The 23,852-nt window shown below is 57.2% G+C and overlaps 2 protein-coding genes across 3 annotated transcripts in view; both read left to right on the top strand.

Moving 5' to 3' along the window:
• Positions 1–6,574, top strand: part of VPS39 (VPS39 subunit of HOPS complex) — a 40,638-nt gene extending 34,064 nt beyond the window's left edge. For both annotated transcript variants that reach the window (XM_004609592.2, XM_055133314.1), the window contains exons 18-25: positions 290–407; positions 908–1,036; positions 2,124–2,226; positions 2,361–2,406; positions 3,589–3,738; positions 3,842–3,976; positions 4,174–4,265; positions 5,862–6,574. In XM_004609592.2, coding sequence (XP_004609649.1) covers positions 290–407; positions 908–1,036; positions 2,124–2,226; positions 2,361–2,406; positions 3,589–3,738; positions 3,842–3,976; positions 4,174–4,265; positions 5,862–5,937 — 849 coding nt within the window. In that variant the 3' untranslated portion in view covers positions 5,938–6,574. The remainder of the gene's footprint in view (positions 1–289; positions 408–907; positions 1,037–2,123; positions 2,227–2,360; positions 2,407–3,588; positions 3,739–3,841; positions 3,977–4,173; positions 4,266–5,861) is intronic.
• Positions 6,575–9,629: 3,055 nt separating this feature from the next.
• Positions 9,630–23,702, top strand: PLA2G4F (phospholipase A2 group IVF). Its single transcript, XM_004609781.2, has 20 exons — positions 9,630–9,756; positions 12,535–12,607; positions 13,017–13,153; positions 13,239–13,367; positions 13,849–13,889; positions 14,015–14,057; positions 14,391–14,463; positions 16,024–16,193; positions 16,295–16,408; positions 16,534–16,571; positions 16,782–16,917; positions 18,498–18,634; positions 18,853–19,075; positions 20,182–20,296; positions 20,559–20,696; positions 20,786–20,908; positions 22,095–22,295; positions 22,500–22,666; positions 23,067–23,253; positions 23,458–23,702. The coding sequence occupies exons 1-20, from the start codon at positions 9,646–9,648 to the stop codon at positions 23,700–23,702; spliced, it is 2,601 nt and encodes an 866-aa protein (XP_004609838.2). The 5' UTR covers positions 9,630–9,645.
• The last annotated feature ends 150 nt before the right edge of the window (positions 23,703–23,852 follow it).

The raw sequence follows: 23,852 nt of genomic DNA, 5'->3' as shown, positions 1-23,852 counted from the left end.
CTGTTGCAGTTTAAAGAGGGGACGGGGTTGGAGCGATAGCACAGCGGGTAGGGCGTTTGCCTTGCACGCAGCTGACCCGGGTTCGATTCCCAGCATTCCATATGGTCCACTGAGCACCGCCAGGAGTAATTCCTGAGTGCAGAGCCAGGAGTAACCCCTGTGCATTGCCAGGTGTGGCTCAAAAAGAAAAATAAAAAAATAAAGAGGGGACAGCCTGGATGATGGGGTCTATGGGGCCTTAAAAGCATGAGGCAGACTGGGTGACCCGGCGGGCCTCTGCCTTCCACAGGAACATGTCATCCATGTCTGGGAGGAGACAGGCGCTCGGTTCCACAACTGCCTGATCCAGCTGTACTGCGAGAAGGTGCAAAGTCTCATGAAGGAGTATCTCCTGGCCTTCCCCGCAGGTACCTCACAGGAAGCAGGGGCCCCAGGCTGTCATGGGGCCTGGCCAGGGAGCGGGAAGCAGACCCCATCCTCCTGTGCAGGCCCAGAGGGCGAGAGGGTCCTCAAAGGACACAGGGGACCTCGGGGTTCTCATTGGGATCTGAGCCACCCTGGGCACGGGGCAGAGGATGGGGAGGAAAGTGGTCAACCCAGACAGGCAGATGGACAGACAGATAGACAGGCAACACATCTGTCAATTGGGTGGCAGCTATGCCCACACAAACCAGTTTGCCAACCAGAGCATTTCTCTCAGGAGCCGTGATTGGTTGGTAACCCCAGGCTGATGTTTGGCAGCCGGCTGCAACCGTAGACTGAGAGAAATTCAGCAGAAATGACCGTGGCAGCACTGTTTTGCTCACGGTGGTAACGTGGCGTCTTTGAGCCGCTCCTTTCGTTCTTCTTAGCCGCCCCATACTGCTGCCGGTCAGTGTCCTCGTGCTGATTTCAGCTTCTTCCAAAGGTAAAACCCCAGTTCCTGCGGGAGAGGAAGAGGGGGAGCTGGGAGAGTACCGCCGGAAGCTGCTCATGTTCTTGGAAATTTCCAGCTACTATGATCCCGGCCGGCTCATCTGTGACTTTCCCTTTGATGGTGAGTCTCTGACTTAGGGTCAGAAGCCGTGTTAACTGGCAGCAATGCAAACACCAGCCTTCCTCTTTGCCTCAGTTTCCCAACACTCCAAAAAAAAATCAGGGCTGGGAAAAACCTATTTCAAGCTCCTGTTTCACCCCTGCAGACTCATTCTGGGAACAGAACTCAGAGGAGGCCCTTTGGGTGGGGGATAGGTTCATTTATAACCAGGTCAAAGCTGGTTTGTCGCTTTAGTCCATGTTCTTGGCCATGTTCGTTGTTTAGCAATTTTATTAACCACCCTAATTTGTCAGAAATAGAACAACATGTGCAGTGTGAGAGCTCAGGGAACTCACACCCGTTTTCCTTAGCTGGTGTTGGGCGCAGTTCAGGCATTTACCATCATGCACCTAACTGTCGAGGAAGATTTCTTACCCAGAGAAGCCATCACCAAGAGCCATGGAATAAGGGGGAGAGATCAAAGGGCACAGCAGCACAAGCGGGAGGTGCAGCTCCAGTTCCCTGCCCCCAGCACTGCTAGGTGTGGCCCTGAAGCCAAAAGATAGTAAATAGTCCCCTCCCCTCCTGTTTTATTTCCCCCCCTTTTGTGTTTTGGGCACACTGGCTGTACTCAAGGCTTACTCCTGGCTTTGAGCTCAGGGATCACTCCTGGCAGTGCTCAGGGGGCAATGTAGAGTGTTGGGTATCGAACTCTGGGTCAGCCACACGCAAGGCAAGTGCTACTCGCTGTACTATCTTTTTGGCCCCTCCCTCTCCTCTTTTTAGAACTTTAATAATTTTTTTCGTGAAAAAAATTTGCACATGGGGCAGAGCGGTAGTACAGAAGGTGTTTGCCGTACACACGACTGACTCAGATTTGATCCCAGTACCCCATATGCCACTCCCACCACCCTCTGCCCCAAGCCCACCAGGGGTGATCCTTTGAGTACAGAGTCAGGAGTAAGCCCTGAACATCACTGGGTATGTCCCCCAAACCAAAAATCAAAAATGGGGCTGGGGGAGGGGCGGGTGGAATGAAGAAAAAATTCCAGGTGACAAGAATGCCTGGCTGAGCGTGGTGTGAGGCGCCCTTCTCCCCCTGCTACAGGCCTCCTGGAAGAGCGCGCCCTCCTGCTGGGACGCATGGGGAAGCACGAGCAAGCTCTCTTCATCTACGTGCACATCCTCAAGGACACGCGGATGGCAGAGGAGTACGTGGCCCCTGGCCTCCCCACGCCCGAGGGCTGGGAAAGCAGGTTCCCCGGGAGGCGGGAGTGAGCCTGGCCCCTGCGCAGGCCCTGGCAGGGGCTCTCTGGGCTCCCCTCACCCCCCTCTCCCCCTGCAGGTACTGCCACAAACATTACGACCAAAACAGAGACGGCAGCAAAGATGTAAGTAGTGACCCTGGCCCAGGGAGTTTGCCTGTGGTTAACTGTCCTATCCTCCCCTTCCCCCGCCCATGGGGACACAGGGTTTGAACTGCCAAGTTGAAACGGGGCCTGCTTAGACTATGGACCTATTTGGCTCAGCGCCCTGGGGTATTCGGCAGGTGGCTGTACATCCTGCTGTGCTGCGGGTGACTCTGGCTCCCTTCCTGTGTCACCTGTGTGACTAGGATCATCCCGGGACTCTCGGGAGTCCTGGCTTGTGTGATAAGTTCCTACTCGGCCTTTAGAGAAGGACTAGCCAGTGCATCTATAAAGCAGAGGTGCCTGCAGTTACTTAGTAGGCCACTCCCTTCTCAGACCCCCTCACCTCCGAAATCCACCTTCTCTAAGCAAACGCAGTGCTTAGATGGCCCCGAGGCTACTTCCATCCCCTGAATACTTCCAGCGGCCCCCACAGGGTGGCATTCCCTATGTAGGGAAGCCCTACCCCAGTGCCATCTAGAACATCCGTGGATTTGTGAGTATCTGCAGATATTGTTCCTTGCCACGCCTGGGGAGGGAGTGGGGTGCCACTGGAACCTGGAAAGGAGAGGACAGCACATAGGACAACCCCAGCCAAGAACTGTCACTCAGGAGCCTGAGGCTGGGAAGCCCGAGGTGCTGGGAGCAGTAGGAAGTCGGGCAGCGGGTCTTAGGTTGATCCTTCCTGACAGGGAAGCGAGAGGCTTGCAGCGGTCCACAGCAGGATACTTCAGAAAACAGGGGCCCAGGGGGCCAGAGCAGGAGTGCAGCAGGGAAGGCATTTGTCTCTCACACGGCTGACTCAGGTTCCATCCCTGGCATCCCATATGGTCCCCCAAAAGAACCAGCAGGACTAATTCCTGAGTACAGAGCCAGGAGTAACTCCTGAGCATTGCTGATATAGCCCAAAAGCAAACAGACAAACTACAGCAACAATAAAAAGTATATATATTGCGGATCATTCATTCCTGCAGAAAACACAGCCCTCAGCTTCCGACACTGCCAGCCGACTCAGGTGACCACACTCTCAAAAGGTGGCACAGGACTCGTTTTAAATGTCCTCAGCAGCAGCCACCGTAGGACCAGCCTGCTTCTCTTTAGGTGCGTCATGCTGGGGTCCTTGGAGCATGTGCCTGACGTGCTTGGCTTGTCCCTGTGCCACAGGTGTACCTGTCCCTGCTGCGGATGTACCTGTCACCCCCCAGCGTTCACTGCCTGGGGCCTATCAAGCTGGAGCTGCTGGAGCCACAGGCCAACCTCCAGGCCGCCCTGCAGGTCCTTGAGCTGCACCACAGCAAGCTGGACACCACCAAGGTCAGGCACCGCGGGGAGAAAGCGCCTCAGGGGGGCCGAGGACGGGACGGGGGTCTTCAGTCTCTCACAGTTCCACCATCCCCATCTCTGCTCTCACTTCTAGGCCATCAACCTCCTGCCGGCAAACACTCAGATCAATGACATCCGCATCTTTCTGGAAAAGGTCTTGGAAGAAAATGCGCAGAGGAAGCGGTTCAACCAAGTGCTCAAGAACCTTCTCCATGCAGAGTTCCTGCGGGTACGAGCCTGCCAGGCCCTGGGAACGCTTATGTTTCCCTCGTGTGGAACAGCGAGTTCTTGAGCCCCTGTAGACGGAGGCAGAACCTTGGCTTCCTGCCCCGCTGTCACCGTCCCCCCATTGGTGTTTCTGGAGGCAAACCGGAAGCCAGTGGGAAACACCCTGGGGCTTCTCCCCACTCTCCTCTGCTCTCGCAGGTCCAGGAAGAGCGGATCTTACACCAGCAGGTGAAGTGCATCATCACGGAGGAGAAGGTCTGCATGGTGTGCAAGAAGAAGATTGGGAACAGGTGAGCCTCCTGGAGGCCGGGCGGTACCCCCAGCCTCGCTCTTGCTCAGGGTGATTTTCACCAAGAAGACCCCCACCCCTGCCCTTGCTGCCCGGCACAGCCTCCAGTTGGGGTGCCCGTGTTTGCCAGTGGGGCTGGCTTGGAGCCTTAGAGACCTGACATGGGCCTATGGACTCCATCCTTACCTCTGGCCATTAGAAATAGGGATATAGCCAGTAAGTGTGTGGGAGTTATGTGCACACCCCCCCCCCCCCCGCAAGTCCTTATCTTTTAAGGACTTAAGGCCATGCCTCCAAAGAAAAAGAGCTTTTCTTTTCATGAGATAGAAAGCTGTTCATGATTGGGTTTCAGTCATACAGTGGTCCAAAACCCATCCCTCTACCAATGTACATTTCCCAGCACCGATAACCAATATCCCCAACTTCCATCCCACTCCCCCCACACACACTTTTCTTCTGTCTCTCTGTCTCTCTCTCTCTCTCTCTCTGTCTCTCTCTGTCTCTCTCTTTCTCTCCTTCCCCCCTCCCTTCTGGGTTTTGTGATTTGCGATACAGATATTGAAAGGTCATCATGTATATCCCTTTACTTACTTTCAAAACTCAGTTCTTATCCAGAATGATCATTTCCAGCTATTATTGTCATATTGGTCCCTTCTCTATCTTACCTACCCTCCACCCCACACACACTTGTGTAGATTCCCAATGCTTAACCAGTCCCCCTGACCCCTGTGGAAAAAAGCTTTTCTACCTGTGGCCTCGTTTCTTGTATAAAATCCCAAACCTGCATCCTACTTGTTTTGCTTTTTGTTGTTGATGTCGGGCATCAAACTTGGGGCCTATGTTCTACCACCAAGCCCCATCCTGGCTCCTTCATGCTGGGATTTCTGTGTTTGGTTTGAAGGTTCTTTTTTGTTCTTTTAAAACTATAGTTCAGGTGATGTGGTTGCACTATCGTTGATGTTTATGGCTTCGATGTACGAAGTTTTTGCACTTCACTACCTCCAGAGTGCCCGAGGTCCTCCATCACTGTCCTCCTGTCACCTCCAGTCTGCCCGTTGATTCCCTTTCCTTCCGGTCAGAGTATGGTCCTTTTTCTTATGGGGCTGGAAGGAGCCTTTGTTTTACACTTCAGATATGCAGAATCCCTTGGGCAGACTTCCCCTGCGTGGTCCTGAGGCCTTCCCATTAGTCCTTGTACTTCCATATTGCTGACATAAAACAGATAACCCCCTGCCCTCAGACGGCGAGGTCCTCATCCTGCAGCCCAGCTTTTTTTTTTTTTGCTTTTGCTTTTTGGGGTCATACCCGGTGATACACAGAGATTCCTCCTGGCTCTGCACTCAGGAATTACTCCTGGTGGAGCTCGGGGGGTCATATGGGATGCTGGAAGTTGAACCTGGGTTGGCCGCGTGCAAGGCAAATGCCCTACCTGCTGTACTGTCACTCCAGCCCCTGCAGTCCAACTCTTAGATGGAAGGTGGCCATTGAGGCCAGAGCTCCTCACTGCAAGCAGTTCTTTAGGGTCAGGGTGGGCTACCCCGGAGCCTTCCTGGAAAAGGTGCTGTTTCCTCATCCTGCATCACCTTCCTCCCTGCAGCGCGTTTGCAAGATACCCCAACGGCGTGGTGGTGCACTACTTCTGTTCCAAAGAGGTGAACCCGGCTGATACCTGAGCGGCCGTGAGGCAGCTGCGGACAGACAGCTCAGCTCCTGGAAAGGGGAAGGGGCACCCGGCCCCAGGCACAGGGCACCACCACCACCAGGCGGTGTCGCCCCATTTGGACACCACTGGCCGCCTTGGGCCCTGGAGCACCTCTGACCCCATCAGACTCATGACCTGGCATGGCCAGCTTCTTCCTAGAGGAGGAGAGATTTGTTTCACCTCACATACCATGCTGTGGCTGGTGTTTCCGGAGAGCCTGCTCACTTGGACAAGAGCATGGAGACAGACACCGTCTTGCCTTGGCATAGTGATCCCCAAAGCAGGGACACTCATGTGTGTGACCCCCAGGTGGTTTATTCAGAGTTTTCTATCTATTGAAGGAACTGCAGGGCGTCACCAGGCCCCATGGCGTGGCGCCAGCGTGATTCAGGCCAAACGGTTTGTCCTGATGGTCATTTCCCCACCGCAGTTGGACCCTATGTGCCCTGGCTGTCTCCCCCACCACCCTAAACCCCGCCCCCCCGCCCCGTTTGTCCTTCTCGTCCTATTTATATTTTTATTTGCCCTCTCACCTCACGCCCAGGCTTTCTCTCCCATTTTCCTGATGTGGAAATAATAGACTTAAGGTAAAATGAGAAATGAGCAGGTCTCTGTTTCGAAAGGTCATTGGTCACTGACCAGCCTGCGGTACTTCGCCTCCTTAACTGAACACTCTGTGCCCAGTATACAAATATGGCGTGGCGTATTTGTATAGCTGGGGACTGAGGGTGCCACACTGGGCACTTTTGTCCTTTCCGCCTTCTCCCGAAGTATGGCCTGGCCGTCAGCCTCAGTTCTGTGTACAGGGACATGGGCGTCACACTGGAGCGTTGTCTGTGGGTGAATCCCTGCAACTACTTGGGATTGTCAGAGCAGAAACCCCCAGTGAGGTGGCGTCAGGAGTGCCAGGAAGGTGCTGGGGGACACGGGAAGAGTAGCACCTGGATTCGGGAAATGACTCAGCGCTGAGACAGGGGTAGGCAGATGTTTCAGGGGAGGCCTCCAGGTGCCCAGGCTGGGCACGGTAGGGAGGGGCACGGCCTCACCAGGTTCTCCCCAGGGCTCTGCAGACTCAAGGCCTGTATTATAAATCCACCACTAGTGTTTGGTGGAGGAGTCTCCTCCCAGCCCACTGTTGGTGGCAGGGTGAGTAGGGAGTGAGGGGCTAGAGACGAGGACTCTGCTGAGGTTAGGCGGCATCGCACCAGCCACAGCTACCCGGAGCCCTGCCACTCTCAGCCCTGTTTGCACCAGCTGGGACCCACTTCCGCCAGGACTAGCAGCAGCAGCCTCAGGCTGGCTCCCCTCTGGGCTGCAGGAACTGTGCCCGCTGTGTGTGCCCTCGTGCCTGTGTGCATGTCCACCCCCATGGCCTGGGACCCACGTGCTATAGAATAAAGAACACACATCTTCCTCTCTCCTGGAACACACGAGCTTTCCCAGGGCTCCTTCCCCACTTTCTCTTTGCCCTCCGTGGAGGAATGAATGGCAGAGGCCAGAGATGGGAAACGCCTTGCTGAGGATGGATGAAACCCTCACCCTTACCCTTGGTAAACACCAAGTAAGGAACCAACTCTGCATGATGCCTCTTCTGCCCGCCCTTGCGGCCAGTGTGCCAGCCCAACTCTAGAGCATTGTGCATCGCCAGCTGAACAATTCCCCTTCCATAGAGTGGACCCTTGGCCCTCTTTCTGCAGCTCCAAGTGAGTGGAAGAACCACAAAAGGCAGAATTGGCAGGTTTGATGGGGCTCAGGTACAGGGCAGAAATGAAGAAATGTTGCAGGATCCTTCCATGTCCCTCTCGAGTCAACAGTGACCATCCAGCCTCTTATCTGGAGATAGAAACCATTAGGAGGGGCTGGAGTGATAGTACAACGGGGAGGGCATTTGCTTTGCATATGGCTGACCCAGCATCCCATATGGTCCCCCAAGTACCACCCTGAGCATCACCGGGTAAAGCCAAAAAAGCCGAAACTAAATAAATAAAAATAAAAATCATTAGTAATTAAAAAAAAATCATTAGTAATTCAGGAGGCCTGGGCAGAGGACTTTCAGCAGGCATTGAGACAAATCAGAAAGTACATCTTCAGGGCACAGCCACTGTCCCAGCCAGCTCTGTCTCCCCCCTGCAGGTTGCTGGGGGCGAGGGTCACCCAAGGGGTGACGGGCATGTCAGACGGGCATGTCAGACTGCAGGATGGGGCCTGGCTTCACTGTTTCAAATTAAGCAGAAACGCCTTCCCTCTTGGAACCTGACCAGCAGCATTTACGTCCCTTTTTGTCCTGGTAATGTCAAGTCTGAGCTTGCCCTCGGGGTCACCATGAAGTCACCTCTTTAGGGAAGGCTGTTTCTCCAGTTCCTCATTTGGCTAGGGGAGGAGAGGAGAGGTGACTGGGTGCAGATGAGGAAAAGAAATCGCATCTCGGAGGCTGGAGTGATAGCACAGCAGGTAGGGCATTTGCCTTGCACTCGGCCAACCTGGGTTGGATTCCCAGCATCCCATATGGTGCCCTGAGCACTGCCAGGAGTAATTCCTGAGTGTACAGCCAGGAGTAACCCCTGTGCATCACCAGGTGTGACCCAAAAAGAAAAAAAGAAGATCGAATCTCTCTCTGTCTCAGCAGCTCAGAGGACCATCCTCCAGGAGACGCTTCCACACGGCCCCTATGTGGTCTGTCCATAGAAGAGTGAGCATCACAGACCACCACAGGGCAGGGCTGCTCATGGCCTGGTCTGCTCCACCTGGGCAAATCCCTCCGCTGTGCTAGACCACCTGGGTATCTCCCCTTCCCAGGAGGGGGTCTGGGTAGAGCCACAGGAGCCCTGAGCCTGTGGGTTTCTTGAAAATGTGGACATGCCTCCCAACCTTCACCTAGTTCTCATTCTCACCGGGCTAAAGCCATGCTCTCTTCAGAGAACAAAGGGGTTCAAAACATCTTTGAGTGCAGCTGAAACTCAGAGCCAGTGATTTCCCATGATTCTGTTTGCACTCGGCCAGGGGTAGCGGTGGGCAAGGAGACTTGAAAGACTTTAGGCTCCCAATAGGAAACCGGGGAGACAGGTCCAGAGTAGCCTTCTCCTGGTTGCGGCTGTTCATGGGCCTGCAGTATCAGCACTGTCTGGAAGGCTCGTTGGAATTCTAAAGAAATATTCCAGGGCCTGGAGAGGTAGCACAGCGGGTAGGGCATTTGCCTTGCACGCGGCCAACCTGGGTTCCATTCCCAACATCCCATATGGTCCCCCAAGCACCACCAGGAGTAATTCCTGAGTGCAGAGCCAGGAGTAACCCCTGTGTATCACCGGGTATGACCCAAAAAGAAAAAAAAATTCCAGTTCTACCCTCATTCCGTCCTTAAGGCCACCCGGGGTGGGGTGCAGGTATCCATTTCATCAGCAGGCTGATGATAATCAGGGCTGGGTGTGGGGACCAGTGTGCTGGGTCCTTGTCCTCTTGCAGTGGGGCTCTCACTGCCGAAACTGGGCCGTAGTCACTTCCTGGAGCAAGTGAAACTCCACCTCCAGCGCCAGCAGGCCACCTGCCCCGAGTCCCCGGCTCAGCAACCAGCCCCACCTTCCACACCCAGGTGCTACCAGTCAGACCTGAGCCAGCAGTACAGCTTGTGGTAGAGGAAGAGAGCGGGCAGGACTTCCTGCTGGGAACTGAGCTGTGGCCGGCCATGCTCTGGGTGGGCTGGCCAAGGTGGCTGGCAGACCAGAGCCTGCCCCTCCTGGGGGCAGTGCTGCTGCAGAAGACAGACAAGAAGGGACTTCAGTGCAGGCGGTGGAGGGTAAAGTATTTGTCCTTTCCTGGGGAGGGGGGGCTGGGGAAGAGAAACCTCGGGGCCCCCGCCCTGGCATTGGGTTTTGATTTAGGGTGGGACTCATTTGCTCCAGACAATCTGGTAGGGTTTAATGAGTGTGAAATAATTAAGTGTTAATGCCCTGTTAATTGCGAAGATGTACCTGCTTGGTTTCCTGAAATGATTCATGAGTTGGCAGCAGACCATCCCTAGGCAGACGCGCTGTGAGGCGCTTTCATCAGCAGAGCACACTGCTAGCATATGCGAAGCCCCGCGTTTGCTGCCTGCATGGTCTCCTGAGTATTGCCAGGCTCTCACCGCCAGGCAGAAAGCTGCCAGGAGTGGCTCCCAGGGCCCCCCTAAACACCAGAGGGGCAGCACCTAAAAAAAGGGGGGGAAATGTACCACAGGAGCCTGTGCTCACGGCACTTACCCACTCACTACAGAAGGTTATTTCCGTGTGTGTCTCTGGCTCCATCAGCTCTGGGAGTCGGGGGTCCAGCCTGGGTCCCATCTCCCAGCCCACAATCTCCCCCCTTCAATCAGTGTCTTCTTTAAGTAGAAAGAGGGTAAATTCACTGAAAGAGGGGACTATTTGGGGGCGATAACACACATGGGGAACGAGAGGGTCTGTGACCAGTTTTACTATTTCCCCCAGACGGGAAAGTTCCCTCAGTGCTGACCTATAAGCTCCGGAGTGAGTAGACTCGGCTCATGGGGCCCAGAAAGGTGGCTGAAGGGGGCTGGAACCCGTGCCTTGCATGTGGGAGCCCCAGCTTTGGGACCCTGCACTGTATGGTCCAGAACATGGGCAGGAGTGAGCAGTGAGCACTGCAGAGGGGTAGCCGTCCAACCCCCAACCCAATTGATAGGAAAAGACCCCTCCTGGGGGGCCCCGGAGCCTGCAGGAAATGCTCTGGAGTTGAGGGCTCATTTAGGCATGGACTTTGCAAAAGTGTCTGTATTGGGGGCTTAACATTTCTTTTTCTTTTATTAAAAAAATATCCTCTTGAGGGGCTGGAGTGATAGCACAGTGGGTAGGGCATTTGCCTTGCACGCAGCCGACCCGGGTTCAATTCCTAGCATCCTATATGGTCCTCCGAGCACCGCCAGGAGTAATTCCTGAGTGCATGAGCCAGGAGTAACCCCTGTGCAAAGCCGGCTGTGACCCAAAAAAAGAAAAAAAAATCCTCTTGAGGGAGGCCACACCTGGTACTACCCAGTGTCTGCTCCCAACACATTGCTCAGGTCACTTCCTGCACCACTCAGGGATCCTGTGAAGCTAAGGCTTAGAGCTGGATCTCTCCCAGGGCTGGAGCAATAGCAGCGGGAACAGCATTTGTCTTGCACGCAGCCAACCCAGATTCGATCCCCGGCATCCCCTAGGGTCCCCCCAAGCACCAACAGGAATGATTCCTGAGTGCAGAGCAGGGTAACCCCTGATCATCGCTGGGTGTGGCCCAAAAATACAAACAAGAAAATAGATCTTCCACATGTGAAGCCTATGCTCTAGCCTGTTGAGATATTTCCCTGCCACTTATTTTTAAAAGAATCCCCTACCCACCCCCCAAAATCTAGCAATAATAGATGTCAGCTTTTGGGAAGCCCCCTTCCTCTCAGTGAAGAATAGAGGGTGAGGGTCTCCCACCCAAGCTCTCTGGGTTTTAACCAGAATGCCAAGCCTGTACATCCACAGGCCTCAGGGGAAGAGGTGGGAGGATATGGGTCTGCTGGGATTTGGAGAGCCTCCTATGAGGCTGTCATCTGCTGTTCCCCCCTGAGTCTGAGTGGCAGCCTCCTTCTCCACTTCTCAACTCCCCAGACAGTAGAAGCCACCACCCTGGGTTTCAGTTCTGCCCGCTCCCTCCTCAGGCATTTCTCTCAAGGTTTCATTTCGTTAAGAACTTATTCCAGCTCTTCCTCTGTGAGAACAGCAGGGATACTCTGATCTGAGGGAAGGGCTCTGCAAAGTCAGAGTACATGCTCAGTGAACTGCAGCACTGTCACACTGTCATCCCGTTGTTCATCGATTGGTTCGAGCGGGCACCAGTAACGTCTCCATTGTGAGACTTGTTACTGTTTTTTGCATATCAAATACACCACGGGTAGCTTGCCAGGCTCTGCCGTGCGGGTGGGATACTCTCAGTAGCTTGGTAGCTTGCCGGGCTCTCCGAGAGGGGTGGAGGAATCAAACTCGGGTCAGCTGTGTGCAAGGCAAATGCCCTACCCACTGTGCTATCGCTCCAGTCCGTGTTCAGTGCAAAGAATAAAAACGGTTACTCATAGGGCTGGAGAGGTGGTTCGATGGACGAGAGCACAGACTTTGCATGTGAGGGAGGTCCCAGGTTCAATCCTTGGCTCCTTATGCACCCCATGCACTGCCAGGAGTGACCCCCGAGCACGGAGCCAAACCCAAAAATACATAAATAAAAATAGCTACATGTATTAAGCACTGAACTGCAGGCACTTTATACAGATTCTCATTCTAAATTCACTATAATGCTTTGAGATTATCATCAGAGTCCCCATTTGAAAGACAGAAACTCAAGCTGAGAGAATTAGAGTCACTTTGCCCAAGACCATTTAGTGCATCCAGTTCCCTTACTTAAACCAGTCCTGACCCTGGGGACAGGCTGGTCACCAACATGCTGACCCCCTGCAGCACAGGCCTCCCACATGTCAGGGGAAAAGGGGAAGAGAGCAGAGAGGGGCCAGGCCGTACCCCCGACTCCCTGCATCTGAGCCCCATATGCTATGTTGTTTCAGCGGGAAGTGCACCCCTTTTATGACCTCCGGGTGAAGGTGCTGCAGGCCAGAAACATCCAGGGCACAGACCTGTGTGAGTGACCCCGTCCTGCTCTCTCCCCGAACCCCGGCTCAGCTTGTGACCACCCAGACCCCAGCAGGACTGGAGAGAGGATGTATATGGGGGTAGGATGAAGGGTTGGTGCTGACGAAGATGGGGTGCCGGCCACAGGCCCAGGCCGGGCAGGCAGCATGGACCAAGGACTCTTGCCCGTGTCCTGGAGGTGGCCTGCACTTGCCCAGGGAGGGAAATTTTCACCCCTGACTTCCTCAGTCCCTCAAAGGCCGAATAACCATGTGATCTGCCTGAGGGCAGGACTCTCACCCAGCAGCAGGGCGGGGATGTCTGGAGTCAGGGCTGCCCCACTTCACACCACACTCCTCTGCCTCCCCCAGTTCCCCCAATCTCAGCTAGAGGCTGAGGAGTCCCCCTCCCGCCATAGTATCCAAAGCCGACTGCTTCGTGCAGCTGAGACTGCCCACAGCGTCTCTGGACACCGTGCAGACCAGGACAGTGGACAACTGCAGCGACCCCGAGTGGAATGAGACCTTCCACTTCCGGCTGCACAGCGCGGTGAAGGTGGGGACCCCGGTGGGCCACCCCCAGGGCTCCTCCCAGCAGCCCCTCCTGCCCTGCTCAGGCCTCTCCTGCCTGCGGTCCCCAGAACGTCCTGGAGCTCTCCCTCTACGACAAGGACGTCCTGATAAGCAACCAGCTCTTCCAGACGTTCTTTGACCCTGGGACCCTCAGGCCTGGGCAACCCCACAGATATACCTTCCGACTCCAGGACACGGTGAGTCCCCCCTGGCGTGTTTTCAGGGCCACTGCAGTGCCCAGGAGGGGTGCTAAGTGGATGCCCCCAATTGAGACCCTCTTAGCTTTCTCTCCAATGCCTCTTCCCCTGGAGCCCAGCAAATGGGCACCTGAGGACACCAGCTGGCCTCTCCCGCCCCCACAGTCTACAACAGGCCCCACCCACATTTCTGAAGAAATGAGTTGCTCATGCTATTAGCCGTCCTACACCCACAACAAGTCACCACAGGGGCTGGAGCGATAGCACAGCGGGTAGGGCAGAGCCAGGAGTAACCCCTGAGCATTGCCAGGTGTGACCCAAAAAGCAAAAAAAAAAAAAAAGCCACACAAGTCTCTGAGGAGTCGTGAAGTCGGCAGGGATGGCGGGTCATAGGGACAGTCCCAGGGACGGAGGGGGTGAGGGGGGTGGTGGGGTGGTTAGGACTCTGTGTAAATGGCTACTCCCTCGCTCCCTCCTGTAGGACCCACAGGAGCTGCAGGTGGAATTTGTTCTGGAGAAAAGGTGAGGGCAGGGTGAGCCCAGCACCTGGCTCTGGGCACCCCCTACCCCGCCCTGCTAACTGCTCACATCAATCGTGCCGCTGCCCCCTTGGGGGTAGGTGTACCATGAACTCTTCTCCTTTGCAGCCAGCTGCCCGCCTCTGAGGTCATCACCAATGGGGTCCTGGTGGTGAGTGAGCAAGGGGTGGTTGGGGTGCTCATGCATGAGCCCAGCGTGTCCACCTGCTTCTGAAGGGCGTTGCCCCCTTCAAAGGAAAGGCGTCGCCCCCTTCAAAGGAAAGGCGTGTCCAGGGAGGAGGGCGGGAACGGCCAGGCACCTGAGTACGCGGTATGCAGCACTGCCTGGCAGAGATCCTGGGCGGAGCCCCTCACAGCCCCCCTTCTCTCTGCAACCTGGAACGGGCTGATTAGAGGCCCTTGCCTGCAAGTCACAAGCCCTGGCTGGGGAGGTTGTGACCTGAACCCCAGACTGCACCCCCTCACTGGCCTCTGCCCTCTGCAGGCGCAGCCCTGCCTCCGGGTCCAGGGCAGCTTGGAAGAAGATGGCCCGCACCCAGCTCTGTCCCGGGACTATGGTGAGTCTCCTGCCTGCTCTCCTGAGGGCAGAGACCTAGCTGCACCCTGGGAGCCACCCCTGAGCACAGGACACCCAGGCATGGCCCATTGACAAAGAAAAGGAGGAGAAGCAGAAAGTTTCCAAATGTCGCACTGCCCAGAGATGACCCAGAGGGTCAGGCAGCTCCTGGCAGCAGGGACACATTCCAGCAGAGGACACAGGGTCCTTCCGCCGCTGTGCAAACACACCCACACACCTCAGCGCAGACAAGTGCCCTGGAGTAGCTTGCCCGCCTGCACCCCTGTGGTCAGCTGAGGCTTGGCCATTCACTGAGCCGCAGGCAGTGGTCAACACCCCTCTCTGTCCTCCTGTGCCCATCAGCCCAGGCACATGGCCAGGGCATCAGTGGGGGAAAATGAGGGACCCCCACTGAGCATTGTCAAGCCTGTGTGCAGGCTGATTCACTGGCTTCTGTGACCAAAATCAGCCACAAAGACCTCCCTAAGGCTGAGGGTGGGCTGGAGAGAGAGATGACCCTCAGTGTTGAGGGAGTCGGCGGCACAGAGCGCCCCCTGGTGGTAATAGAGAGGCAGCGCTATGACTCCTGTGGTGATTTCTCAAGGAGCAGGTGTAGGGTGGGAGGCCATGTGAACACCCAGCACCCCCCCATCCCCCAACCCCCGCCCAGTAACCACTCCCTACAGCATCTGGCACCAAGTGTGAGTGAGGCCATGCTGAGCCTTCTACAAGGCTTATCCGGAATTTGTGTGAATCAGTCACTCCTAATTCACCCCGACTCCCCCCTCTGAGTTCCTGAGACGAAGCCAAAGGAAAAACTCTCTTAGATCCCCGCCACTCAGTCCTCGAGCGGGGAGCAGCCTGCGGGATTCTGGGGGGCTGGTGCTTGCCGGGAAGCATGTGTGCCTGTGTGGGTCTATCTCTGTGGGTCTGAGGGTCAAGGGGGCTGTGTGTGGGGGCCCCGATTGTGGGGTCTGCGGTCCCCTCTGCCTGGGCCTGCTGACGGCCTCCCTCTTTCCCAGGAGGCTGCCAGGAGCCCCTCTATTCTCCATCCCCACAAACCTGCTTCTTGGATCTGCTGGGCAAACCCTCTGCCAGCAGGAAGCCCCTGTGGCCCTTTGTGCCTCTCCACCACCCCCACCCCCGCCCTCAGCTGCAAATTTCCTCAGGGGCAGTGAGCATGGAACTTGACCAGGGGCCCCTGAGTTGGGGCTCCCAGTTCCAAAGTGGGTGTCAGTGTAACCGTGCATGATGCTTTGAACACAGCTGGCAGGGAGCTATTCTGGAGGCTTAGTAATCTCATCTCGAGGTGATCAGCCCCCAGGCTCCGGGCAGGGACCCCTGTTCCCCGCCCAATCCCCAGTTGTTGAATATTTTGCACGGTCCCTGTTATGATCAGGGTGGGTTGATGGGGCCCTCACCAGCCATCCCCGTGGCTCACAGTGCCAGAGGGTGAGTGGGCATCATGTAGGTATTCCTAAGAGCAGAGCAGGAGGGGTTGGAACTGCACACCCGCCACCCCCCACCCCACCCCACCTGGTCACTCACGCCCCACCTGCAGGATCCAGGTATGTTCTGGTGTCCGTGCCCGGGGCCCCTGAGGAGCCACAGCGCTTGGACCTGCGGCCTACAGTGGAGGGGGGTCTCCCCACCACATTCTGCTTCCACATGAACCCGGTGGTCAGCCCCGGGCTGAAGGTGGCCCTGGAGGAGAAGCTCCAGGTCCTGCAGGTGAGAGTGTGAGCCGGGGCCAGGCAGGGGCAGAGCAGCCAGTGGCCATCCTGCTGGGCGGGGGCTGTGTCCCCCCACTCGGGATGTTTTCTTCCATGCAGAGTGGCCTGAGCGGGGAGCTGGAGACCCAGACCAGCAAGCTAGGCGAGGGGCGGCTCCTGCTGTCCTCTGTGCCCCTGGGCTGTGAGCAGCGGCAGACGGTGGACCTGGAGGAGGTAGGGGTTACCCAGGGGCCCTCCCCCCACTCTGTGACCTCCAAGAGAGGCCCAGAGGAATTGGGGGTGTCGGGTAGGAAGGAAGCCCCACTGCACCCGCTCATGGGGGGCTCCATCTCTTTCAGGGCCAGGAGGTGACCCTGCGTATGAAGACAGAGATGAGGTGAGGGGCGCTGCAGGATGCAGCTCCCGGGCTGGGCCTGATGGGGGCTCACGTGCCTGCAGGGCTCAGGGGGGTGAGGACGGGGGTCTTCCCCTTCCGGCTCTGCTGGGGACAGTCTTTCTTAGGGGCTCCTGGTGGGCGAGTGGGATCCTATGGAGAGTGCATCTGTCCTGAGGTTCTTCTCTACTAGCCACCCCTCAACCCCCGCAGCACTGGCGACCTGGATGTGCGCCTCGGCTTTGACCTCTGCGACGGGGAGAAGCAGTTTCTGGACAAGAGGAAGTCAGTTGTGTCCACGGCCCTGCAGGGCGTGCTGGGACTGAGCCACGCTCCTGACCATGCCCAGGTAGGGGCGTGGCGGCCCGCCTAGGGGAGGATTGAGAGAGGCTGGAGGAGGACGGGGGGGAGGTCGAGGCAGGCCCGAGCTGATGGGCATAATCAGGGGAGTCTGCCATGCTGGAGGCTGGAAGTTCAAGGCCGAGGTGTCCAGGCTGGTTTCTGCAGAGTCCCGTCCTGCTCTGCAGATAAGACTCCCCCATAGACTTTCCTCAATGTAGTGGGCGGGGGGGGGGGCACACAGGGGGGCCCTTTGTCTCTTCCCCACCCTCTCTGAGTCATGCTCCCGTGCTGACCTCACATGGCTGAGAGTCATGTTCTCCATGTCTGGGCACCCCTGCTTCTGGAAGTCTGTAGCACTGTAGCACTGTCGTCCCATTGTTCATCAATTTGCTTGAGCAGGCACCAGTAATGTCTCCATTGTGAGACTTGTTACTGTTTTTGGCATATCGAGTATGCCACGGGTAGCTTGCCAGGCTCTGCCGTGTGGGCGGGATAGTCTCGGTAGCTTGCCGTGCTTTCTGAGAGGGATGGAGGAATCAAACTCAGGTCGGCCGCGTGCAAGGCAAACGCACTGCCCGTTGTGCTATCACTCCAGTCCTCTGGAGGTCATAGTGGGTGAAATAGTGACCACAGCGATATGCAAACGGAGGGTCCCCCCACGGTTCCAGCACTGCCTGAGGATTGGGGGAGGGGCCCCTGGGGGAGCAGACAGTGGTGGGTTCCTACCTGCATGTGTGCTCTCAGGAGCCAAGCCTGTGGGTGGGGAGAGGGGCACAGGCCCTGTCCCTCTACCCCCCCAGCTTGGTCTCGTCCAGTACCCAGAGGGGCTGAGCCACTGCCAGGACCGTCTTTTCCAAGACAAGAGATCGAAAGTGCACAGAAAGGTTGAGGTCCAGGTGGTCTGAGTCAAACCCTCTGGAAAAACTGAGCAACTCGAGAGTTTCTGGAGGGATTTCTTTCAGGGACTGCTGGTCCATGCGGGACCTATGCTGCCCCATTACCCTCTCTTATCTTCCATGCTGCATGAGTCTCAACTACACACGTCAAGAGTCAGGAATTGGGATCAGTTGTTATTTTGCTATTATTAGTTGTCATGCTTTCATTTGTAATAGCTCTCTAAAATATACTGGCAGGTCCAGCTGCCTTGACACTGGTCTTTGTCACTGCAGCTGCAAGCTTCTCAGCAGAGGGGACAACGTGCACACTCCCCAGAGAGCCATTTCTCTTGCCTAGAGTGGCACTGACAGGGAGAAGTGTGGGGAGAGACGTGGGTGTCTCCCGGGAGTGCAGGCACCTGCCTTAGCACCTTAGAATGCAGGGCATTCTCCAGCACGTCCTACACCCACGGCGGCCATGTGGCAGGGGTCTTGCTGGTTCGCTTGCTCTCCTACTTCCTCCTTCACCACCGGTTCCTCACTCCCCCCAAGTGCTGGCCTTGTCACTGTCATGTTTGTAGACTGGGAAGGGTCTCACAGGTTGCTTTGAGGATTTGGTGCATTGGTCCCTGGAAGGCCCTGAGCTCAGTTTCAACCTGACTGTCTGAATGTCTGTGCTGGTAATTGTCACCATGGCAATTATTGTCCCCAGGTGCCTGTGGTGGCAGTCCTGGGGTCTGGAGGCGGGGCCCGTGCCATGTCAGCCCTCTATGGCAGCCTGGCAGGCCTGCAGGAGCTGGGCGTCCTGGATACGGTCACCTACCTGGGTGGGGTCTCTGGGTCTACCTGGTAAGGATGGGGAATGGGATGGGCGGGCACACAGCCCTGGCAGGGCAGGGGCACCACTGGGGTGGGGTGGGGGTGGGAGAGCTGGGGAAGGTGGAATGAGTTTCTGCCCCTAGGGGGGTGAGGAGGAGGGCCAGAAAGGGCTGCCTAGGTGAGAGGAGCAAGTAATGAGGAGGGAGTGTCTGTGCCCCCCTGACACACAACCTCCCCTCTCTACTCAGGTGCATCTCTACCCTCTACAAGGACCCAGCCTGGTCGCAGGTGGCCCTGCAGGGGTCCATCAAGCACGCCGGAGCTCGGGTTAGCAGCAGTAAGACAGGGGCCTTGTCTACAGAGCAGCTGCAGTACTACGTCCAGGAAATGCTGAGCCGAGAAAAGGGAGGCCAAGGCATCTCCCTCGTTGACTTCTGGGGTCTCCTCATTGAGTACTTCCTGCACCAGGAGGTAAGGATCAGCAGGAAACCCGGCCCCTTTCCAGCCCCACCCGGCAGCACGCATTCTGCCCTCTCTCCTGTGGACACGGAGATCTGCAGAGCTACCTCTTAGGTCTAAGTTCTCTGGTCACTGCAAGGCGCCAGGTGAGGTGCAGGTCGCCTTCCTCATTCCAACCTCTAAACCCAGCGGGAGAGGCTCCCTGCACTTCCCAGTTCATGCTGCACGTTAGAATCACAAGCGAAGCTTTTCAAAAAACCCTCAGGCGCGGCCTCCAAAAATGCGGTCTTGGCTGGCCAGAGGTAGAGCCTTTGCAAGGCGCGTGCCACGTGTCCCGGCGCTTCCTACCTGTAACCGGGATCAGCGCTCCAGGGCCTTTGCGGCTGAATCCTGCCACCTGGTGGCTACTTCTAGAATTGCAGGACAGGCGCTATGGGAGTCAGAGGCCCAGGCCCCAACAGGGGTGGGGCTCTCTCCTGGATCTATGGCTCACCTGATTTCTCATTTCTAAGGACGCATGTGTTCTAGTGATTCTATTTTTTTTTTCAAAAAAACTTTATTTTCAGTTTTTATCTGAAAAGCCTAGCTGGGGCTGATTGTTCAAAGCAGGGCAAGTACAATGCTGATAGGCCCGGCAATGCTGTGGAGGTCATGAAATGCCAGGGCTAGAACTCCAGCTCCTCGAGTTAGCTACCTGGCAACCCGATGATTTCCTTAAAAAATGGATCGCTGGGGCTGAAGCGATAGTACAGCAGGTAGGAGGTTTGCCTTGCATGCAGCTGATCACAGTTTGATCCCCAGCACCCCACATGGTTCCCCGGGCACTGCCAGCAGTGGTTCCTGAGTGCAGAGTTAAGAATAGCCCCTGAGCATCACTCAGTGTGCCCCACTCCTGGAAAAAAAATAGCTCGCTGACTTTCCCATTCCCCGAAGAAGGAAGAAGTTATTCCCAGAGCCTCTAGAACTGCACAGAGCACATAGTGGCCTTCACCTGCTGCAGTCTGAGTCCTGCCTCTTGGAGCGCTGTCTCAGGAGCAAATTCTCTTGTGGCCACACCTGCAAGGCCAACCCCAGGTGGGTGTGGAAAGGGAACTCCACATAGCTTCTTTCTTGCCCAGGAAAACCCTGCCAAGCTGTCCGACCAACGGGAGGCCATAAGCCAGGGCCAGAACCCGTACCCCATCTATGCTGGCATCAATGTCCACAGCAAGCGCAGCGGGGAGGATTTTGCAGGTGCGGTGGTGGGGGCGGGAGGGGCACAGTACAGAAACCTGCCGTGGCAGACCAGGCAGAGATGGTGGCGGGAGTAGGTGGAGGCAGTTGTGGGCACAGGTGGACGAGGGCAGGCTGAAAAGCACTGGTGGTGTCTGGCAGCCTCGTGGTTGCATTTCCTGCTCTTGGCCAGACAAGGGCACCTGCTCGGGTGCCAGGGCAGGGGGACGCTGGGGTTCCAATGGGCAGCCCCAATAATATTCCCTTCACCCTGGACCCCCAGAATGGTGTGAATTCACCCCCCACGAGGTCGGCTTCCCCAAGTATGGGGCTTATGTCCCCACGGAACTCTTTGGCTCTGAGTTCTTCATGGGCCGACTGCTGCAGCCACGGCCCGAACCCCGCATCTGCTACCTGCAGGGTGAGTGTGGGCAGGAGGGCTGGGCTCGGGCAGGGCCCGGAGTCGGGGTGGCAGAGCAGTGAAGACCTGGCGTGGCCTCTCTGTGTCAGGGATTTGGGGCAGCGCCTTTGCCGCCAACCTGGAGGAGATCTTCCTGAAGCCGGGCAGCCACATCTTCCTGGATGGGCAGCAAAGAGGTTCCAAGGATAGCCCAGGTGAGGGGTGCCACCCCGGTCACCACCACGTGTCTGCTCTAGTAAGAGCCATGGCGGGGGCATGAAGAGTGGTAGGGGTGGGTGTCAGTGAAGGATCTGGAGATCCCACTGGGCTCCGGGAAGTCTTGACTTCTCCTTCAGGGTCTCTGGGCGTTCAGGGGTCAGTAGAGGTGGTGCCTGGGGATGGGGGAGATGGGAGCTCACCCAGGAGGGCCAGGGGAGCCCAGTGAATGCCATGGGGTCACACCTTAATTCTCTGCTTGAATGGAGCTGGGAGCTCCGTTAGGTCAGTCCAGTGCTGGCCCACTGGACAGCTGGTCGATCTCCGTCCCCTCCTTGGAACAGGCTTCTGAGCTCCCTCTGTGTGCCAGGCCGTGTGAGAGGTTCCCACACTCAACTTCCCCTGTAGACGCCGCCACCCTTGTCCCACCCTGGTCCCTCCCCCTTACTAGCTGTCCCCTAAAAAGGTGGGAGTGCCCTGCTCACCATGGCACAAGAAGCCTGTGCATGTGCAGCCCCCAGAGGGGCTGGAGTGGGAAGTTGTGGCTCCCACTTTCTGCTCAAAGGGCGGAGCGCAGGCTTTGCACACAGGAGGCCAGGTTTGATCCCTGGCACCCATAGGAGGCACGTGCCTCAGCAGGGGACACTCTGGGTATGACCCAAACTTCAAAATAGGATAGAGGTGAAGGCACTTGTCCTGTGTGCAGCTGACTCGGATGAATGGGCTGTAGGTGGTTCCCTGAGCTCCGCCAAGTGTAACCCCTGAGCACAAAATCAGGAGTAGCCCTGAGTGCCTCCAGGTGTGGCCCAAAAAGAACCAAGCAATTTTTTTTTTAGTTTTATTGAATCACCGTGAGATAGTTAGAAGCTTTCATGTTTGGGTTACAATCTCACAATGATCAAACACTCACAATGATTAAACACCCATCCCTCTGCCAGTGCACATTCCCCATCATCAATATCCCGGGTATACCCCCCCTTTCCCACCCTCCCCCTGCCTCTATGGCAGACAATATTCCCCATACTCTTTCTCTCTACTTTTAAGAGCCAAGCAAATTAAGGAAAACAATTTAGTTAATGCAAGCTCCCAGGTAATTTCCACAATGTGGGGCTGGGAAAGAAAGTTGTTGAAACTTAGAAAGGCCTGGGCATGGGGGGCGGGATGGGCGCGGTGATGGGGAAGAGGGGGGCTGTGGAACTAAAGGATACCACTTTACCTCCCGCCTCCCTCCAGAGGATGATGTGGACCCCACCCTGAGACTCATCACCCCGGAGGCGCCCTTCTCCCAGGCTCTGCAGAAACTACTCCGGAGTCGTTTCTCCACGGACCAGAACCCCAACTTCCTCCGAGGCCTTGGCCTGCACCGCAACTATGAGGCCAGCAGGGAGTTCCTGGCCTGGAAAAGTGGGTCCCTCTGCAGCTGGGCTCCCACTGCTGCCTGAACCCCTGGCTGGGGCCTGGTGTTGGGGGGTAGCCCCTGCTGCCTAGGGCTGGGGCAGGAGACCCTGTGGGGTCAGGGACTGAGGCGGGGCAAGAAGGGGCTCCCAGGGGCCTAGGGGTGCAGAGTAGGGGAAGCTGCTACCCAAGCAATGGCTGTTCTCCATGCAGAGAATCACCTGGATTCCAAGCCCAACGAGCTCACGCCCACGTGGGACTGCCTGAAGCTGGTGGACGCAGGCCTGGCCATCAACTCCCCCTTCCCGCTGTGCCTGTCCCCGCGCAGGACCGTGGACCTCATCCTGTCCTTTGACTACTCCCTGTCCAGCCCTTTTGAGGTAAGGGGGTGATGGAACCAGGGGACCAGGCTGGGTCTTTGGGGGATCACCTCCTATGGAAGGCCTGGTTGCAACCTGTCAGTGAGCGGGCCGGTAGCTGCTGGCCCCCTCAAAATAGGCTTCCCTCAGGAGAAGGTGCAGGGCCCAGGCGGTGGGAAGGTGGGGGTGGAGAGAACGGCCAAAAGGGGGCGCTCAGGAGTGTTCCAGGAAGGACTCTGCTCTCTGGCTGGCTGCTCCAGCCTGGAGGGGCGCGGCTCCCCAGATGTCCCCACCATCTGGCAACAGCAGAGCCAGCAAAGGGGACACTCAGGGAGTGTCTCAGAGTGGCTGCCCAGCCCTGTGGGATCCAGGCAGGGGGCAGAGAGGCGTACCCAGGGTCAGGAGCTTCCCTCCCTCTCAGGTCTTACAGCAGACAGAGAGGTACTGCCGGGAGAGGGGCATCCCCTTCCCACAGATCCAGGTGCGCCCCGAGGATTTGAAGGAGCCTCAGGAGTGCTACCTCTTCGCCGAGGCCGAGGACCCCCGCTCGCCCATCGTGCTGCACTTCCCGCTGGTCAACAGGACCTTCCGCACACACCTGTCCCCAGGTGAGGGGCAGCCCCCAGGTGGAGGCGGGATGCTGGTGCGAATGGACCCCGGGATGATGTGGCAAAGCGCGCGTCCTGCAGGGCCCCATTGGGCACCCTGCCCCTCAGCGCCCAGAGCTGGGGCGCGGGCCACTGGGAAGTGGGGTGGAGATGGGGGGCTTCAGCTCCCGGAGCCCTGCCTGACGCTTTGCCTCCTGCCCGCAGGCGTGGAACGGCAGACCGCAGAGGACAGGGCCTTTGGGGAGTTCGCCTTGGACGGGCCTGGCACTCCTTATGGCATCATGAACTTCACCTACGCGCCTGTGGAGTTTGAGCAGCTGGTGGCACTGAGCCGCTACAACGTCCTCAACCAGGCGGGGCGCGTGCGGCAGGCACTGGGGCTGGCGCTGCGCCGGCGGCAGGGGTTGGGAGCTGGCCTGGGGGGCTGGGAGTCTGACTTGTGGGCCTGACTTAGGAGCCCCGCTGCAGACTTTCTTAGGGTGGGGGTTCCAGGAGGAGAGCGGGCTTCCTCACTCCAGGCGCTCTTGAGGACGTGGGGGACATGGGTGATGCACATGGAATGTTGGGGTCTGGGGGGGCGGTCAGGCCAGAGTCTAGCC

The sequence above is a fragment of the Sorex araneus genome, chromosome 3 (assembly GCF_027595985.1).
Source record: "Sorex araneus isolate mSorAra2 chromosome 3, mSorAra2.pri, whole genome shotgun sequence".
In the NCBI taxonomy this organism is placed as follows: domain Eukaryota; kingdom Metazoa; phylum Chordata; class Mammalia; order Eulipotyphla; family Soricidae; genus Sorex; species Sorex araneus.
Note: the sequence above shows the minus strand (reverse complement) of the source record. Positions and strands in the feature narration are given on the sequence as shown.